At 37.3% G+C, this 21,483-nt stretch overlaps 1 protein-coding gene across 1 annotated transcript in view; it reads left to right on the top strand.

The window, feature by feature from the left end:
- The window catches only part of ATP8B4 (ATPase phospholipid transporting 8B4 (putative)), a 174,110-nt gene that overhangs the window by 126,450 nt on the left and 26,177 nt on the right, over positions 1–21,483 (top strand). Inside the window, 6 exon segments of the mRNA XM_074964516.1 lie at positions 3,635–3,800; positions 9,492–9,680; positions 14,415–14,530; positions 16,801–16,965; positions 18,220–18,331; positions 19,563–19,668. Coding sequence (XP_074820617.1) covers positions 3,635–3,800; positions 9,492–9,680; positions 14,415–14,530; positions 16,801–16,965; positions 18,220–18,331; positions 19,563–19,668 — 854 coding nt within the window.

Here is a 21,483-nt window from a genome sequence, read left to right as displayed (position 1 = left end):
AAGATGTAGGCAAGAAAAACATGAACTTTCTTTTCCCTCTAGGAGTTTGTTTACATTTTAAAATTTACCAAAATAGCTATTCTGGAATAATTATTCCAGAACAGTTATTTCAGTATAAGCACCTGTATGAACATTCTTATTCCGGAATAGCTGTTTTGGTGAACTTCCAAGTATAGACAAGCCCTTACATCCTCCTTTTATGGCCCTTCTTTCTCTAGGCAGTAGGGCTGAATGCCAATCACACAGCACCAGGTGTAACTTTAAGCAGTACTGTTTCAGGTAATTAAAAGCACTTACATTTTGTATGTAACAGTCAAATAGAACAATGAGTATTTTGGAGCAGGACTATACTGTGAGTTACTATGATGATGGGAGCCATGTAAGTAGCCAGACTGCTTTGTTTTCACACTCCAAAAGATCAGCTATTACCAAATGCGCAACTACAAAATGGGGAATAACTGGCTAGGCAGTAGTACTGCTGAAAAGGATCTGGGATTATAGTGGAACACAAATCAAATATGAGTCAACAATGTGATGCTGTTGAGAAAAAGGCTAATGTCATTCTGGGGTGTATTAACAGAATTGTTGCATATAAGACACGGGTGATAATTGTCTTGCTCCACTCAGCACTGGGGAGGCCTCAGCTGTAGTCCTGTATCTAATTCTGGGCACCACATTTATGAAAGATGTGGACAAATTGGAGAAAGTCTGGAGGAAAGGAACAAAAATGATACAAAGTTTAGAAAACTTGACCTATGAGGAAAGGTTAAAAAGCAGGCATGTTTAGTCTTGAGAAAAGAAGACTGAGGGGGAACCTAATTACAGTTTTCAAATAAGACAAGGGATGTTAAAAAGAGGACTGTAATCAATTGTTCTCCATGTCCACTTATGGCAGGACAAGAAGTAATGGGCTTAATCTGCAGCAAGGGAGATTTAAATTAGATATTAGGAAAAACTTTCTAACAATAAGGGTAGTTAAGCTGTAGAATAGGCTTCCAAGGGAGTTTGTGGAATCCCTATCATTGAAGTTTTTTAAGACAAGGTTGGACTGAAACCTGTCAGAGATGGTCTAGGTTTATTTGGTCCTGCCTTGACGCAGAAGGCTGGACTCAATGACTTCTCAAGGTTCCTCCATCCCTACATTTGGTTCTGCCTGTACCACTGAAGTCAATAGGAACGGGAACAGACCCTTACATAGCGACATAGGGACTGATAGAAGACATATAGCCCAATTAGATTCCATTATTTCTCTGGCTTTATAAGGACTTGGTTGTAGATTTTTTTTAGCTAGACAGCAGCTAGATTTGAGAGGGAAGAGTCAGAGTGATATTCTAATCTCATTCACTCTCTTCTGCTGAGCTACATAAAATTAGAAGGGTCACATTTTCTTATTCATTTCTAAATTATTTAGTATTAGCTACACTAAACAAGATTTTTCGGCCCCCCACTATGCAACTAGTATTGACTCCCTGGCATTGTTTGTGTGGCATAGAAGTGTAGAAATGTAGTGCTAGAAGTGACCTTGAGAGGTCATCTAGTCCAGCAAACCCCCCCCCCCCCCGCCCCCTTGTGCTGAGGTAGAACAAAGTATCTGATGTTGTGGGATAGCTAGGAAGTCAATCATTTGACCAGTACTGTTCGCTGTATCTGCAGTGATATGAGTACATTGCCCTTGAACTCTAGTTCATATTAGATTCCGCATCCTTTTCCATATCAGTGACACTGTGGAAAATTATGTAAGGTAGAATTAGACAGGAACATGTTTGTGCTATCATTTGTTACAGCTTGTTTTGTTCCTATTATCTCTACAGAAGCTCTTCATCTGGGTCTTTGAATAGCTTGTTCAGGGAAAGATGCACTACCCCCTCAAATTCAAGATCAGTTTTATTGTGTATAATCACAATGTTTATAGTAGGTGTAACCTCAGTTCTGTGCTTATTAACTTTTTTGGAAATACAGAAACATGCTACAATTCCTTGCCCTCTAGTGTTTGGAGGCCCTACAAAAAGGCACAGAAGCTATTAACATGTACTGGAGATAATCCTTAGCTAAACTCAAGAAACCCAGGCTGGGTGCGGGGAGGAATGGAAGAAAATCACTATAAATGTGTAAAAACCTATATATTTGTAATGATACTAACCTCTTTTCGACAGTGCTTTGAAATCTATTGATGAAAAGCTCTGTATCAGTGGTATCATTATTATTACAAAAGGCCATGCCATAACCTCATAAGCTAACCTCCTGATTCCTAGAAACTCATTGTTAGAACACAGTTAGGAATCCTAAGAATAACAAGTCTGCCAGTTACTTAGCTACCATTAACTGAACATGCAGCAGTGATCCTAATCTGAACATAACAAAAAATGGCCAACTTCTTATCTTATTAATTTTAAACTATCCTAACATTCTGATGGACTCTAAACCTGTGTGTATGTTATTTGTTAACTATGAGGTATCTAGATGTGCCCTTGCTTCTTGTTGTTTTGATACTTTTTCTTTTCTTCTGTATATTTCTTTATAATTGGTTTGCATTGAGAAACTCCTGCTCTGTACTTCTGATATCTTTGTCTTTTCTATCATTTGTTTTTGTAAAGAAAAAATTACATTTCAGTAAAGAAAAACTAAAACTCAAATGAAGCATGTTTCCCTGCCTCTGAAGCTAAAGGAACAGTTCAATTGGCTGTCAGTGGTATTAGGGTTTATATCTTCTTTGCAGGCTAGCCATTAAAAAGGAAAAACAAACATTTGATCAATTTTGACTCCAGTAAGCAGAGTGCAGTGACATACATTCTGGAACACAGCAGCCAGCATATTGCATGACAAATTTCCTGCTCTTGTAGTGTCTTAAAATAGACTGCATCTGAATATTTCCAGTCCAAATTTGCTTCAAAAACACTTTTTTCTATGAGATGCCTACCACAGTAGAAATGATTTTATGACATAATAAGCAACATAACTTGAAAATGTTTGGAAAATGACATCAGGCAGGTACCAATTTTATTCTTAGAACTGTCCTTACTGATTAAACGGAATAACTGGTTTTGTAATACAAAACAAATAATAGGTTGGAAATGTATGTATTTACTTCAATGTACTTCATTCTCAGACTACGCAGCCCATGTCTGCTAGAGTGTTTAACATTTAGCCTTATGTCTGGACCCTGGAGACTTGTTAAAATTGATTAGCTTTTAGGCCCAGCTGCCATCTGTGTCTTTGAAAATATCCCCACCCCTCAACAGTCTTGTTTTAAAAACTTATCTTTTTAATATTAATGTAGCCTTGTCAGTTAAAAAACAAATTTCATTTTTCTGATATTTAACTTTTTTGATGAAAAAGCATACATTACACAACTGAAGATTAAGGACCACTTTCTTTTGTGCCTGTAGACCAAATACAAGTATTGATTTTCTGTTTTAGATCTTTTTCAACCACTGTCAGTGAGAACAAAAAGGAGTCTTAATTACAAATGCAAAATCCAGATATGTAATTGTACCATGAAATGAAATTATGCCATTTTACTTTGTGTGGGTTTCTAATATAGTCTCTTAATACAAAAATATCAAAATAAAAGGATCTCAACCATTTAAAATCCTTACTCTTTTAAACATTGTGTTTGTTTGTTTTTCTCTTGCAGAAAACAGTGCCAGTGGATTTTTCATTTAACCCACTAGCAGATAGAAAATTTCAATTTTATGATCACAGCCTGATTGAATCCATTAAACAAGGAGATGCAATGGTACATGAGTTCTTTAGGTTGCTTTCCCTCTGCCATACAGTCATGCCTGAAGAAAAAAATGCAGGTAAACTACTGAAAAGCTTAGTTATAAGAGATTCTAAATATTTGGTTTCTATAGCACTTTTCTAACTTAAAAAGTATAGGTTAGCCAAATTTTTAAAGGAAGAAGTGAGTCAAGAGGGAGCCATAAAAATGTGGGTGCAGATCTTGCACCCTTAAAACTCTGGGTACACTGTCAGGTGTTTCTGAGTACAAATTAAGTAATTGCACATGCAAATCTAGTTGCATAAGCAAATAACTGATTTTTCTGTTCTTTGACACATATAAATACCTTCTCATCCTTGAAATTGTCTGATTTCCACAGGGTTCTGTGAGCATAGCATTGGCATACACTGTTTGTATTGACTTACTTGTTATGCTGGCCCCTAACTTAGTTCAGGCGATTTTGCCTGGGGGAGTGATAGTGCACATAGGTGCATGTGCAAAATTAGAGGCCAGGTGGCTCTTCATTAAAAGTTAGTCTTTATTAAGTCTTCCCACAAAAGAGAGGGAAGTATGATTATTTCATCTCTTTAGAGTATTGCATACAATTATTTTTGTTTACACTTGATTATTGTGCCTTTTAGTATTGATTTGGATATTTTTATAAGTGTAATATATGGTACATATCTTGGATGAGCCATATAGTTCAGGTGTGTGAGCACAAATTGTGTATAATCTTGGTCTGGAAGTGTTGACAATATTTTCAGCTTGCAAACTGTTACAATTCTGAAATCAAAAATTAGGAAGCCTTTAAACAATGTTAGCCATATCATGTGTTATTCATGAAGAGAGGCTAGTCTTACTATAATTCCTCATTTTTGTAGAAATCCCCTTCATGATCCAAGAATTGGGAGTATTGGGAGTTCCGCTGTATCACTAGGGCCCTACCAAATTCAGGATCCATTTTGGTCAATTTCACAGTCATAGGATTAAAAAAAATCGTAAATTGCATGATTTCACAAAATGAAAAGGAGTACTTGTGGCATCTTAGAGACTAACAAATTTATTTGAGCATAAGCTTTCGTGAGCGACAGCTCACTTCATCGGATGCATGCCTGATTTCATGATTTCAGCGATTTAAATTTGAAATTTCATGGTGTTATAATTGTGGGGGTCCTGACCCAAAAAGGAGTTGTGGGGGGGGTCACAAGGTTATGTAGGCAGCATTGCAGAACTGTTATCCTTACTTCTGCGCTACTTCTGGTGGCAGTGCTGCCTTCAGAGATGGGCAGCTGGAGAGCAGCAGCTGCTGGCCGGGAGCCCAGCTCTGAAGGCAGAGCTGCTGCCAGCAGCAGTGCAGAAGGAAGTATGGCATGGTATGATATTGCCACCCTTACTTCTGCTCTGCTGCCTGCAAAGCTGGGCCCTCAGTCAATAGCCGCCACTGTCCTAAAATAATCTTGTGACCCCCATGCAATTTCCTTTTGAGTCAGGACCCCCAGTTTGAGAAACACTGGTCTCCCCTGTAAAATCTGTATAGAATAGTGTAAAAGCACACAAAAGACAAGAGTTCATGGTGGGAGACCATATTTCATGGTCCGTGACTTTTTTTTCATGTCAATGAATTTGGTAGGGCCCTATGCATCACTGTCCACCTTTCAAGATGAAGACTAATTATCCTCACTTTGTTATGTTGCCGTGTCATGTGCTCATTCTATACTGGTGGCTGAATTAAAGTTGGATACTTTTCTATGGTATTAGACTCTTTAGAACCAGTCATGCTGTGTGTAACATGAAATAAATTACCATAGTCATAGTCACAGAGGACAGGATTCTGGGAAGAGAAGATGTATGGAGTGTGACAGCACCTCAGTTACCTGTCTCATGGATGAGTATATGTTAACACAGCATTTACAAGTAGCTAATGCATCTTGTCCATTGTTTAACACAGAAATAACAGGCCTTTGATTTTAAACCTCTGTTTCTAAGCTGTGAGACAGCGATTCCATCTGCCTCCCAAGAAGGTATATCTATTAAGGAGAATTTCTTATTTTTACCTAATCAAATTGTATTGGTTTATGTTGCTGCTGTGGCATATTCAAAAGGAAATGGACCATATCGTAACGATTAACTGAGATGTAACACATTTTGGCTAGTACTTATGCATAACTGTTTTGAGACATGATCTCATAACCTGTAATTGTCTTGCTATGTTTTGTTCTGATGCATGTTTTTTTCAACTTCAAACAGTACAAAAATCTTTAATTCATAGTAAAAAACTTTGTGTTGATTTTGAAGTTGATTGAAATTGATGGGAGTACTTGGCTACAAAAAAGTCAGGGATTTTGTGTCAAAAAGTATTGAGTAACTGTAAACTCTTCCAGTTCATTAGGAAGTAAGTATCCAGTTAATGCTAACTCATTTGGGCACTGCAAGCTACCTTTAATTTTTTTTTTTTTTTAAGTTGAAGAGGTGGGTCAGGAGGTCTCTGTTTTACAGAAGTCCTCTGTTCACTCCCAGTTTCTATCCATTCACAAGTTCAGCTCAGAGAATGGAGGATCATTATGGGAATGTTTGCACTGGCAATGTGATTTGAACTAGAGAGTCTTTCTTTAGTGCTCAGAGGGCATTTTAATCTTGATGCCCATTTAATTCTTGGCTTCTTTCAGACTGCCAACATGGTGTCAATTATGATTAGGAACCAGACTGAGACCAGCTTACTACATTTAGGCCTCATAAACATGTGGCAATTGCTAATGACTTCGTCACTATAGACTAAAGTTGACTTAAAGCAGTGACTTGGAGGTGGAAAGTTTGATTTCTTTTCAGTCCTCTTCCTTCATATGGTGTAGGATCAATCAGTCTATTTCATTGTTCATATTATTGTTCATGGAGCCTTTTTCATTTCTTCTAGCAGGAGAGATGATAGCTAAATCCCAAAAATTTAATGGATAAGTTCCATGAGAATTTCATAAATGCAAAAAAGGAGAATCCACAACCTATCTCTTCTATCAGTTATTATGGGGTTCAGTTTTTCACTTAAACAAGGTTTCAATCTGTTTGTTTTGTATGTAGATATAGTGTGTCTTCCCAAAATTTATTCCATGTGTAAAAATTCTCTTTTCTGGGGATTTTCAACCAAATCTCTAACTGAATTAAAATTAATTTTAAAAATGAGACCTTTAGGAAATTTTTCTATATTATCTGACCTTTTTTCATGACCTTTTTGCCAACGAATGGCTGGCTTGTGATGAATCTGGTATTTTGGTATATATATTGCACTTGGAAAAATTAATAAAAAATTATAAATGGCTGGCTTGTTATCATTCATACTTTCCACATAGTTAAACTTCATTGCCAGCTAGCTTTGTATGTAAATTGGAAGAAATTAATTTGTTGTTAAGCAAAGTTATTAATGATTGTTTTCCTAGGATAGTACCATAGAAAATTTTATTTTTAATATCCAGAATATGAACCACTTTTGAGCATTTGTGTATGAAGTTCTGCACTGCACTGAGCAAGTTTAGCCACAGAAAGAAGCTTATGATTTCCACAGGCTATATTCACTGTGGAACAGTTTGAAGTGCACTGTGGTCTAAGATTTGCCTGGCAGGTGACAGAGTTTTATAATGGTGACAAAAGGTGGATTGTATTTAAATTTATATCTACTGGATTTTTTTAATTAATAAGAGAGCTAGTACAATATGTTCTAGTTTCCATGCCACAGTTTTTCATTTTACTAGAATGACACAATTTCCTTTTTTAATGCTTTGTTTTTTGATTGTGCAAGAATAATTAGTGTTTGTAAGACCCTCTCTAAAGATGTAAATCAGGCACAGCAGAAGTGCTAAGTATTATTATTATTAAGGCTTAGCAGTACTTTTATATATTTTGTTTTTGAGAAGTGAATGAAATAAGGTTGAGCTCTTGTTTCTGCTGTAGCCATCCCACTTTCTCCTTTTTCATGTATTCATAACTTTCTCAAAAAAATTCTCTTTAGGCTGAATTTATTCCTGCATTGTCTCAGTCAAAAGATTTTTTTTTTTTGAGTCTCAGCCAAATTCGTTCAGCTACTTTGTACTGGATGAAAAAATTGGGCATGCAAATAAATATTTCCTATAGATGTTTGTCTTTAAATTTACATCTTAATAGTAATTACTGTTTTATGTTCAGTTCAGCATGAAATATATAGAATGTGCACTGAAGCTGAGTTAAGACTCTTTTAGAAACTGTCGGCTAAATTTTGCTCTCTGTAAATCTGGAGTAACTCCATCAAAGTCCATGGAGACTTTGATGCTAGTGTAATGTGGAAAAGAATTTAGACTCATTCGTTTATTGAATTTCTTGACTTCATGGAGTTGATTACTCCACCTTTTACCATTTCATTAAAGTTAGTTTTATATAGTTTATAGTTTTTAACTATAATTTTCTCTACTTTTCTACAGCAATCTCAGGACTGCAGGAGTGAGAAACAGAATGAAAAAATTCTGACATCTGCCCTAGTTTTAAGATTCTTCTGGGGTTATTTTGGTCACTTGTGTGTTAATAATTTAGTTCCTATTTTTGTGCTACCTGACTGCTTCTGGCTCTGCCATGTAGTTGGGCTTCTGATGGGTTTTGTAGCTATGACTAAACTTTGATTCTGAGGAAATTACTCATTTGCATCTGTTTATTGGCTAGATATCATACAGATCTCTTGACCTTTTCACAGAGGCCCTTTTTAACCATAAAAGGATATCTTTCATGCTTATTTACAGTATGACTTGGGCAGAATGTGAATACTGGTCTTCCAGTATCCTTCTGTGTATCTTAGTACACATGCCCCTTTAACTTCAGTGTGGAGTATCCAGATATAGAAATTTGATATATTAAAGTAACAATATCTGAAAAATGAGTCCAGTGTCCTTATCTACATGTGCAATATCTTATAGGTTTATACAGTTAGGGCTCTATCCAGCCCTAAATTCCCATAAGGTTCTGTGCCATGTAAGGCCAGCTGATGCATGCGATGCAGCATGCTCAGATATGCTGGGTATGTTCTTCAACATTTTACCTCAAAAGAAGAGAATTTTCAAATTGTTTGGGGTAAAGTTATTTTTACCTTCCAATGGTAATATCAAGTTCTTAATGGCAATTACTGTACAACACTCCCGAGGCTGAGGGAGTGAACAGACTTTCTCTGAGAATATGACTCTGAAATCACACCCTGAATGTGAAGTCCCTTTCCATGGTATCTTTGTCCCAGGCATTCAGTGCACAGAAATTGAACCCTTATCTATTACAAATGTCCTCCAAACCCACACAGTTGTCCTTCTTCCTTTTCTGGCTTGCCACCCACAGCAGAGCCCTCCTGGCAGTAGCAGCTGGGGCCTGGACAATAGAGAAGGCAAAATTTTGGTTTTCTTGCCATCTAGGCAGGCTTTGACATTAAACATCCCAAAATATTTTCATGGCTGACACCACATCATTATGTTGCACTGATGAAGCATAAAAGACACCGCAATGCACACCTCATTCCCTTTCGCAATGTGATGAGTTGGTCCCAGAGAAAAGACTTTTACTAAGTTTTATGACAGATCGTTTTCCTGCCTTTTTTCCTTCTCCCCCTGCCTACGGATCACTGCAGTCAGACAGTGCAGCTCTGCCTTCAGCAGAGGTCATCAGCCAAGAAGTACTGTTCAGTACTGCTGTTCTTTAATGGACTAAAAGTGAAGCTATTAATGCAGGGCTCAAAACTCGGTTACGTACAGTGTTTGGGTTTTTTTTCTTGTAGGTGAATTGATTTACCAGGTGCAGTCGCCAGATGAAGGTGCTCTAGTAACCGCTGCCAGAAACTTCGGTTTCATCTTTAAGTCCCGGACCCCAGAGACCATCACTGTGGAAGAAATGGGCAAACTTGTTACATACCAGCTCTTAGCAATTCTGGATTTTAACAATATCAGGAAAAGGATGTCTGTAATAGGTACAGCATGTAGCTTTCTCTTTGTTTCTTTCATGCCTGTTGTTCGCAAGACACCCAAGCCTAGAGCCAGCTTTTAGCTACCAGTGAGAGCTCTAACCTGCCAACTGCCAAAGGAGGCAGTTCAGTCTCACGGTTAGAAAAAGGAAAGAAGTGGAAGTCTCAGGATATCTAGATGTCACTTCCTCCTCTGCCACAGACTCTCGGTACCTTGGAGTCATTTAGACTGTGCCTTTCTCCATCTATAATATGGGGACTATGATACTTTTCAGTTTAGTAGAACACTCTGAGATTCTTGGATGGAAGGATGCAAAGTATAGTAGCAGTAGGTTATTAATTGCATTGAATTTTGTTTTCTGGAAATTTGATAATGAAACAGTTTTTCAAATCCATACATTTTGCTCTTTTTCTCACTCTGTTTCTGTAGAGCATGTGACCGGCAACTATAAGGATTTACAATTAGGATTGATTTATTGGTTTTACATTGCTCTATTAACATTTATCAAAGTGCTTTACAATAATCAAGCAAGTGTAAATGATCAATAATATCAACAACTAAATAATAGAAATCTTAAGTATATCTAAAAAAACCTTTAGAGTGTGTAAAACCACACCAAAAATCTGCTTTCAGAATAATACAGGCACTCCTCGGACTTACGACACAGTTGGTTCCTTACAATTGTGTCGTAAGTTCGAACTCGGAACCACAATCTACTCCATTGTGGGACTGAACATGATAAACTTGAAACCAATAGTCATAAGTTGAATCAGGGTGTCAGTGTAGAAGCATCGTAAGTGCCGTTCATCATAACTCGAACATCATAAAGTCGAGGACTGCATATACTAAAAAAAGTTTACTAAGCAGGCTAAGTTTGCAAAGAAATGATCAAGTTGTTGCCTTTAAAAAGTAAGCATTTAAGAACATTTACCACAGTTTTCCCCTGTGCTTAGAATAGAAAATATTTGTTATAACCATATAGTATCTGTTAAATGCTGACTTTTTATGGTTTCAGCTGAAATTAGAAAATGTAAGTAGAAGGGACAAGGGAAGTACGTCTAATTAAGACTAGGAAAAAATTTCAATATAACAAAGACTAAATGTAAATCACTTAATCATTTCTTCACTTATGATGGAGAGAAATAGGTGAAGGAGACAAATATGGGAGGATATCCAGGTGACAGATGAAAAAGATGATGAAGGAAAATGAAAGGAGAGAAGAATAGGGATAGAGAATGGAAGAAAAGCAAAAATGAGGGTAATAGAAGACATGATGAAAAATAGGGTCTGGTTTGGTTTAATCTCTTTTGAAAGCTACTTCCCATGTTGAACCCCCTTAACTTAGAAAGGAGCTGCACAAACAGGAGCCTGCAAAATAACAAGAAGCAGTTGCTTCCGCACAACTGAGGTTCCAACTAGAGCTGGGTGGAGAACAGTAATTCCATTTTGTGGAGGATTTTGACATTTCAACATTTGATTTGGTTCCAATTTGGAACAAAATCCAAACATTTTGAAATTCTTCTGGAATGGGCTGTGGGGCACTTTGTCTGGTGGGCTGCTTTGGAGCTGGTGGACCCTGGGAGCCTAGGCTGCCAAGGGGATGTAAGTCTGAGAGCCAGGGTTCTCAGTATCCCACCAGGCTGCATTGGAGCCCCGCCTGGTTGCCATCATAGTTTCACCAAAATTGACACAACTCTGTAGAATGTTTCAATTCTGATGAATCTTCAAATATGCACAAAAAAAGTTTCATTGAATTTTTTCCAATCTACTCTCGTTCCAACACCAACAGTACCTTACATCTCTGCTGGCCTTCCACTTATTAGCCAGGGATCTTAAATAAAATACAATTAAGAAACCCATCTATTTTTTACGGAAAAATCACTGAGAGAAACTTGCAAATCTATTAATTGGGTTTTCACATGAAAAAGGCTGGAAATTTTTTTAATATGAGAGCGAGCAAGAGAGCTCTTGCTTAAATTAAGTGGAGCTTGTGAAATTTCCCAGTTCTCTCATGGAAATTAAAACACATATGGAGACCAAAAGTAATAACTAAAATGTCTTGCATTTCAACTTGGTAAACATATGATTATACACTAATTCTCATTGAGGATTAGAGGATAAAGCAAGTTTGAAGTTTTTACTGCAATATGTCTGAGTTATGAGTGCCCCAAAATGTTTCTATAGAACAGAATTTTAAAAATGAAAACTACCTCTTTTTAAAAGCCTTGTAACTCAAAAACAGTTTGTCTGATTGACCTTAAACTATTTTCAAAAATACGTTCTCTGGGCAGAGACAACACAAAAGATACATTATGCAGAAAAAACTTCTTTCAAAATGATAGTTCGATGTATTTGTGGACGGCAATGTAAATATTAGGCATAAAGTGGAAATATTTAAACTATTTGTATGGATCATATTGCAACTGTTAATTCATACGAATCACTCCTGCTATATGGTCCAATGAGGAACTTTCTCCACCTTGAACTCGCTCAAGACTTACTCCTCTCTAGTGGAGCTAAGCATTTTTTACTGGTTAGTTATTTTATGTGGTGCAAATGACAACAGTAAATAGGTGTTGCACATACTTTTAAAATGTATAAATGTCAAGCTGATGCTGTATCAACCATAATATATTTATAAAAAGCCTGGTATTTAATGGCTCAAGGTGCTCACAAGTACGTACTGGCATAAATCTGCTTCTTTTCTGAGGCAGAAAACCATCAGCAACAATTAATCAGTCCCCCTCCGGAGCCCTGCCAGCTCTCATTAATACAGCTGCACATGCTCTCAGAAGCTATTGCCCTGAGATTAAACGGTATTCTCTTCCTGAGTACCCTTCATAATACTATTTGCTATCTTGCTTTTTCCTCAAGGGTTCTGTGCTGTAAAGTGATGTTCATGTTATGGTACTTCATTCCAGTAGAAACAAACTGAGATGATGCAGAAGGAATTATCTCACCTGTGTCATTAAAAAAGAGAAAGTCAAATAGCTGTACTTGTGAAAGAAATTAAGGGAATCTTCATAAATGATTTGGATAACGGCATTGACAGTACACTTATAAAGTTTGCGGACAATACCAAGCTGGGAGAGGTTGCAAATTGTTTGGAGGACAGGGTTCGAATTCAAAATGATCTTGACCAACTGGAGAAATGGTCTCATATAAATAGGATGAAATTCAATAAGGACAAATGCAAAGTACTACGCTTAGTAAGGATTAATCAATTACAAAAGTACAAAATGGGAAACGACAGCCAAGGAAGGAGTACTGCAGAAAAGAATCTGGAGGTTATAGTGGATCACAAACGAAATATGAGTCAACAATATAATACTATTGGGGGAAAAAAGCTAACATCATTCTGGGATGTACTAGCAAGAGTGTTGTAAGCAAGACATGAGAAGTAATTCTTCTGTACTCAACAATGATAAGACTGATAAGGAGTATTGTGTCCTGTTGTGCACACCATGCTTTGGGAAAGATGTGGCCAAATTGAAGAAAATCCAGAGGAGAGAAAAAAAATGTTTCCAGGTCTAGAAAACATGACATAGGAGGAAAGATTGAAAAAATTGGGTTTGTTTAGTCTGGAGAAGAGACAACTCAGGGAAGATGTGATAACAGCCTTTAAGGGGGAGGGGTAGCTCAGTGGTTTGAGCATTGGCCTGCTAAACCCAGGGTTGTGAGTTCAATCCTTGAGGGGGCCATTTAAGGATCTGGGGCAAAAATTGGGGATTGGTCCTGCTTTGAACAGGGGGTTGGACTAGATGACCTCCTGAGTTTCCTTCCAACCCTGAGCTTCTACGATTTCTAAGTATGTAACAGGTTGTTATAAAGAAGAGAGTGATAAATTGTTTTCCTTAACCACTGAGGATAGGACAAGAAGCAATGGGCTTAAATTGCAGCAAGGGAGATTGAGGTTAGACATTAGGAAAAACTTCCTAACTGTAAGGGTAGTTAAGCACTGGAACAAATTGCCTAGGGAGGTTGTGGAATCTCTGTAATGGGAGGTTTTTAAGAAGAGGTTAGACAAACACCCTGACAGGAATGGTCTACATAATATTTAGCCCTGCCTCAGTGCAGGGGACTGGACTAGATGTCCTATCGAAGTCCCTTCCAGTCCTTCGTCTCTAAGATTCTGTGAAGACTTTTGGGGAGAATGTTGTATAATAACTACAGATGGGCTGAGAATGTCAGAATTTGGGTTTAGATGTAGATTAGTTAGACTAAAGTTCAAGGTTTGGATTTGAGATTTAATTAGTGGTAAGGTTCAGAGTCAGATCTGATGGTAGCAAAATCTTGCAAACTTCTTCTATGATATACCAGCCCCAAATGTTGGAATTTTGCGAGCCCAGCTGCTGTGAGACTTTGGGGCACAGCTGATGCAGAAACAGAAAAATCTGATTCACAAGCAACACTGATGGAGAGGTTTCAGATCCAGGGACTTGTACCTGTCCCATCCCTCTGAAATTCAAAGGAGTTCAGATTTGAGAGGTTCCAGTTTTTGCCTAATCGCTAGTTGAAAAATTTATCAGTATGTGTTCTGTTCATTTTTAAAGTGTACGTGAACTGTACCTAGCTCCTACCCAGGTGATGGGATTGTTTTCTGTGTGCTGACTGCTGTACTATTATTGATATGTATAGAAAACATCTAACTAGACCTGGTAGGTCAAATAGACATTTGAAGAAAATGGAAGAAAAGTAATGATTTCAGTCTTAATTTCTACTTCTCTTTTCTTTTTCAGTTCAAAGCCCAGATGGGCAGATAAAACTATATTGCAAAGGAGCAGATACTATTTTATTTGAGAGGCTTCATCCCTCCAATGAAGAATTAATGTCTTTGACATCAGATCATCTTGAGGTATGTGCACTAAGTCATAAAAGCACTTAAACACACACTTAACGTTAAGCATGTGCTTAGGGACTTAAGTTTAGAGTTAAACATGTGCTTAAGTATTTTCCTAAATACAGATGCTTTTCTGTGCCTTAATAGAAAAGATGCCTTAATAGGCCTTCTGCTCTGAAATGAGCCAGAATTTCTTAAATTTCAGCCTTACCTTTGGCTGACCAGAGAGCTAAATCCAGTTAAATGACAGAGCTTTTTGTGTGCACTGTTAACTCCTGAAACAGCTGGTATATTTACAGTGTTTGTAAGGTATCCATACAAGTCCTTGGAGTCCCTTGTGAAAAGCCAGTGGGAATCTGTGGATGTGGATACAAAGTATCCAGTTTGGTAATATGGTGTTAAAGAAAATAGGTCTCTTCTCTTCAGTTTGAGGGTCTAACCTAATGTGAACTTTAAGGGAAACTGGATAAAGCCCTCATTTCCTGCATTTATTTTTTTAGAATTCATGTTCTTTGTAAGTGTCCACATTTAATACAAACCATTCCATGAGTCTTTAAAAAAAAATACTCCTTTGACATTAAGTATACAGTATGATGGTTTAGTAATATTGGTTACAAACATAACTATTGTTTTTGTCTCTGTAATAGAGCTTTCTTGGCTTTCTTTTAATGTTTTCCAGAAGGCCAACATGTTTTTTATGAAAGCAAGGCTGGAATCATATGCATCTGATCTTTGCAGTTGGTCAAATGCAAAGACCTTGAATTTTCATACTTGCCTAGTAAAGTTAAGGGAATACGTACTTGTATATTGATGTATTATGGTTTTTTTCACATCACTCTAATTTCCCCTTTCCATTATATTAATTTAATTCCAAAGCCTTACTGTTTTTTCAATCCATTAAATTCTGAGTTTTATCATTCCTGTTTATATATTAATTGTTATAGCTGTATAATAGAACAGGGGATGTTCAAATATTCACTGAAGATGAAAAAATGTTGTTAGTGGAGCATTGTAAACCGTTTGATTTGTTGAGATGAACTACAGGGTCAAAGACAGTTCCCGAAATGTTTTTGGTTTTTAACAGTAAAATTGCTCATGATAGTTGTTTGACTTTGAAAAAAATCAGTCATTGAAATTCTAAGATATAAAGGAGGGAATATATATATCTAATATGCTGTGCAATCTGTAAGAATGTGTACATTTTGAATAACATCATATATGCAATCATTTTTATATTAAAGAAATAATGCATTGTCTGTGGGATTCTGCATGAGCCCAGCAGTCTGCACCAGACAATCCTGATACAGGATCAGAATCTAAATTAATTAGCATGAGCCACCAACATATCAGACGATATTATGTTTTCACCCTTTTCAAGTGTTGGGGGGTCAGCTTTACATCTGTTTCTCTCTGTGATTAGGTTGAAGGGTCTAACCTGTTAACCTGTGTACAGATATCTGTGTATTGGCCAGTGGTTTCAAATTTGAATGCTGATTATTAGAGATGTGGTGCAGCCACAGCTCCCATTCACTCTGAGGCCTTTATTGTCAGCATAAGAGATAGGTTGCACCTTAGGCCGTGATACAGTGTCATGGAACTATTGTGATTCACATACTGCTTGAGACATTTCTACTCCTATTATCTGGTCGAGCTTCTTACAGTTCTTCCATTGATGCCATCCTAGGTACATGGGTATTATGCTTTTAAGATGATGGATTAATGATAATGTTCACAATGAAATATTATTTATTGTTAATATGTGGTAGTACCAAAAGTGTGCTAAGTATTTTAGTTAATTGTGCTAAAGAGAGTAGTCTGGGCACCTTAGCTGCCTTTCAAGGTTAAAACTTTCATCTGTTTAATACCTAGGTAGCCATTCACATTCAGCTCTGTCTGACTGCAACATTTCATTTAATCCAATTTTTAGATTCGGGTTTGGCATTAAAATAATATTAGGCACTCCAATTTCTTGTTAGAATATTCGTGTACATATAAAAGTTGCCACAAACAATTCAAGTTATTTTTTTAAAGAACAAAATCTAGCTATAAAGAGAAAATGTGCCCACAACCTTACCTCAAAGTAAAAGAAACCTGAAGAGTTAAAATCCCCCAGAAACAAGGTTTATGAGAATTTAATTTCAGTGGTATCTTAGAGTACCTTTGCTTATTGACTCCATAATCAAGACGGATGTTAACAGAGTGGGAAATTAATATAATGTGGTTCTGACTAATTTAGTTCACATTGTTCCCATAGATACTGCTCATCTTTTATTTTTATGTGACAGGAGTTTGCTGGAGAAGGCCTTCGTACCTTAGCCCTTGCATACAAAAACTTGACTGAAGAGCACTTTAAAGAGTGGTCTAAAATACTTCAGGAGGCAAACACTTCACTGGATAGCAGGAACAAATATCTTGCTGCAGCATATGAAGAGATTGAAAAAGACATGATGGTATATTCTGAGAGACATAGCACAGGAAAAGTATATTTGCAAAGTGATGTTGTATTATAGATTGATACTTTTCTATGCTCTTACGTTCCTGATGTTGTGTTACAAGCAAGACTGCTGTAGTCTTTATATATGTTCACATTCAGGCAATGCCCCTCTTTGTTTAAAAGGATGCTAATGAATGTCGAGGCCAGTTGTGGTTAGGCTTTAAGATATTCGAGGCAACCAGTGAGGGGATTCTTCCCCATGGTTAAGTGACTCCTTTTAAATATAAATTTACCTGATTTTTTTTAAATTTAAGAAAGCAGCCATTTTCTTTCCCCTAAAACTCTCATCAAGTCACATCCATGTTCCATTTCAGAAAAGACTGTCCATGCTGCTTTGTAACCAGAAAGCCAACTTTCAATATGAAATATATACAATTAAAACAATTTAAAACTTACTCTTGCCTTTACTCTATAAGTGATGGTAATCCTTTCCTCTGTCCACTCAGATAGCTGTTCCTCTCCCATGCCTGCTCTTTCCAGTTCCTCTCTCTGTAAAGGCCAAATCCCACTCTCGGATGTGCACTTACAACTCCCATTGTAGTCAATGTGAGTTGAATATATGTATTTGACCCCGTCTTCTGAACCCCCAGCTGAGTTTTCCCAATTCCTTTGAAATTCTGCACCCTTTGTTGCCTTGATGGAATATTGATATTTCAGCATCTGGTCTCTGCAGCTTATTTTAAAGGGGCAATGCATAAACTACAATTCACATTATATCCCATTGTGGTATTATGCCCATGCCTTCAGTTTCATCCTTGCTTTTTCCCCATAAGGATGCCTTTGGCTGAGACTGATATGGAGATATAGTCATATTAAAAGAGCTGACACAGAACCTACAACCTAGAAGATAATGATGCTAGATCTGCTGCTGCCAGCCTGTTGGGCAAGAAAAGGGCTTGAGGGCCCCCTAAAACCAGGGAATCCCCAGCAAAGATTGCCCTGAAATTATGTATTATGTAGTTCTTGATTCAAATTAGACTGGAGACTGCCTTTGAGACTTGGGGAAATTTCCACTGCTCTCAGTGGAAGCTGTGAATGTAGATCAAGGGTAGTATATTGTATTAAAGTTTGACTTGACTTGATGTTATCCATGTGTAGATGTTTAAACTACATAGTTTATCCTGTTTATATTCCCCAGATCTCTTAGTTTAACTAAGTGAATTTGCAAAGTTTGTAGAAAGTCACTTAAATGTTCTGCTTCCTTACAAAGTTACTAGGTGCCACTGCTATAGAAGACAAGTTACAAGAAGGAGTTACAGAAACAATTGCCAGCTTATCACTAGCTAACATTAAGATCTGGGTTCTAACAGGAGACAAGCAAGGTAATTCATTAATACTGTGTAATTCTGGGGGTAAGTGGGTGGGGTGGGGTGGGGTAGGGTGATAGAAAACCCTAAATGCAGTGAGACTTCTACAGTTCCCTTGCACAGAGTGCAGGGAACACATTCCCTTGAACATTATTGTTATTTAACATTTATAAATTATTAATAAAACACTGCTCTGAGAGGCTTGATGCACATTAAGGCAGAGTAATGAGGGTAACATTGAGTTGTGCATGGGGATGCCGGGAGGACGGCAGAGGTGTGACTGTTGGATCTTGTGGTGAACACCCTCCACCCTGGCATTGGAGAGCATCTCCAGCAAGGTATACTGTAACCTATGGCATTGGGGGCAGGGTTCTCTCCATATGACCCTAGTGTTTGTTTGGGCAGTGTGCAGGATCCTGGATGGGGGTCATGTATGGAAAAGTGAATACAAATAATGTCTTGTAAAACCATTTAAAAAGTTCTACCAATTGTTTTGGTATTTGTGGATTGAGATTCGCAGCACAGTATGCATAATATTTTCAGTTGTTAATATCACAGCATGATTTTGGGTCCTAAATTCTTTGGATATGGCACTTGCCACAGGTGCGCAGTGGAAAGAAAAAAGGTCTCAAATGGCACGTGTGTACTTGAGCATTTTAATCTCAATAACAAGCTCTACAAAAATATAGTTAAATAGCATTTACAGTATTTCTAATGATGACCCTATAGGGGTTTAATCTCTGAGTTTTTTTTCTAGTGCACAAGGGTGACCATCTATGGGTTACTCCCCATATGGAAGGCAGTGTGATCTAGCACATAGGGCACTGAATTAGGAGTTAGCATACTTGGGTTCTAATCCCTTCTTTTTCCACTGATCATCTGTTTGACCTTGGGCAAGTTTTTTTTTTTCCGGTGCCTCAATTTCCCTTCCCTCTTTGTCTGTCTAGTTTATTTAGAAACCTTTTCGGTCTTTCACTATGTGTTTGAACAGTGTTTACAACAATAGGGCTTTGATCTCAGTTGGACTCTGAGTACTACTTCACTATAAATAATAACCATAAAATATAGCTCAGAGGAAGGTGCATTTTTAGTAGTACATTTGTATCAAACCCAGTAATTATGTTAGAAAATTACTCTCATTATGATAGTACTGCACTCTCAATATGCTCTGTTGATATTACAAAATAAATAAGTAATGATTTTAACTACAACCATTCTAATCAAAACTGACATTATTGTCTCTCAGAAACTGCCATGAACATTGGTTACTCCTGCAACATGCTCACTGACACCATGAATGAGATTTTCATAGTGGCTGGTCACACGGTAATGGAAGTGCGTGAAGAACTCAGGTAAAAAAACATTTAAAATACATTATCTTATGTTCTTCCTTGCAGACCATATACTCCAGTTAGACTCTCTCCCTATGATGCTACAAACCTTTCCTTAAGATTCCATCTGTTAAAGTTCTGTCAGTTGTCGTAAAAGTGTGCCAACTTCTTGTCTGAAGGCAACCAACCAGCAACTGAGACCACTACTCCAGACTGCAAGCTAGAATACTGGTTGCCTTCCACCCTGCATGGGTGATAGGGCCATGGCATATGCATAGTCATGAATTCCGTAGCCCTGACTCACTCCCACTGCTGCCTTCCATATCACTTTATGCTTACATGTGGAATGGTTAGAACAAATGCCATTATCACTTCATCTGGAAGAGGAAATGTCAGCAGTTTCTCTAGAGTAGGCCCTGTAATAATAATTTGGAGAATAATTACTGTTAGAAATAGTGCCGACATGGGCATAGATCTCAACCTCTGTTTCTTTCTCTCTCACACATGTTTATCTCCTCTCTCAATGTGGTAGCTGAGACTTCTTGAATGATACACGTAGCTGGCATTATGATTTTCACTGTTGGAGATTTATGCAAATTTCCTTCCTTGGAAGAGAATAAATTATTACCTCTCACAGCACAGTTGGGAAATATACAGACAATATGCCAACATAATACAATACTGGCCCTTTCAGTTCTTACTCTTCTGCAGGAGAAGAGCCTTTCCCTTTTTCTTTTCTTTTTTTTAATACAGAAACAAGTTGCACATGTATTTAAGTATTGGTCAGTAGCACTGGAAGCACACATGGTACCAAACTTTGTACAGTGTTTTATTATAATATTACTAGAATATGGAAAATGCATTACAGGCAGCAGCATCCTTCCACCTTTTCCAGACAGCATACTGAATAGATGTGTTTAAAGATCTGTAGGCCATGTCTTTCTCTCCCTTCTACTTTTCGTCAGTGACGTTTAGAATTTTGTTCCTTCTCAGTTCTCTTCTCTTACTTGTGTCTCTTTTTCATTTCTGTGTATTTTTTTTCTACTTGCACTAGAGCCAAACATAGCAATTTCTAATTTTTTTCTGTAATTACCATGGACATAAAATTCTTGCCTATTTCGGGTATCAGACAAACAAGGCATCAGTTTACCTAATTATCCCTTGGTATTTTAGCACCAGCCAAGTGGTTTGGGCATTTCAGTTCCAGCCTATTCCTATAACTAATATATCTTCAATCTGAATAATGGGAAATTACATAATACAACAGTTTAAGTAAACAAACACTTTTTTTTAGCCTTTTGTGATTTGTGTATTTTGGTTAAGCATTATATATTATATATGGCCTTGATTCAATGAAAATGAGTTACGTTAACATGAGTTCTATTTTTGCATAAACTATTTATGTAGGAATCAATTTTGGTATGAATTGTGGAGCTTGGCGCAGGGGTGGGGGGTGAAAATCACTCACAGAGCATTAGGCCAGGGTTCAAGCAAGAAAGCAGTGTGGGAACCAAATATGGACATGGTGAAACACAGTAAACGATTCTTTTTTTTTTTTCAATCTTGGAAACATGGAAGATAGGCAGAACTGAGGTACAAATGTGTACCATGTTTTGCGTAGTCAAAAGATTGTCAAAGAGTTGGGTGATGCAGTTGCATTGTGCAGTGTAAATAACTACATATCCATATGTGATTCCAGTTATCAAATGGTGTAGAAGAAAAGCTTTAGTTAACAAAAGGCAGTGCTGCCCTCGGATATGTGAACCCATATGAATTCCATCATGTGTCTGAGGGCATCCCTGAATACAAGTAAATTCTGGCTTGCATTTTACCCTT

Source organism: Natator depressus, chromosome 10 (assembly GCF_965152275.1).
Source record: "Natator depressus isolate rNatDep1 chromosome 10, rNatDep2.hap1, whole genome shotgun sequence".
Lineage (NCBI taxonomy): Eukaryota > Metazoa > Chordata > Testudines > Cheloniidae > Natator > Natator depressus.
The sequence above is the reverse complement of the archived record's forward strand: the minus strand, read 5'-3'. Positions and strand labels throughout refer to the sequence as shown.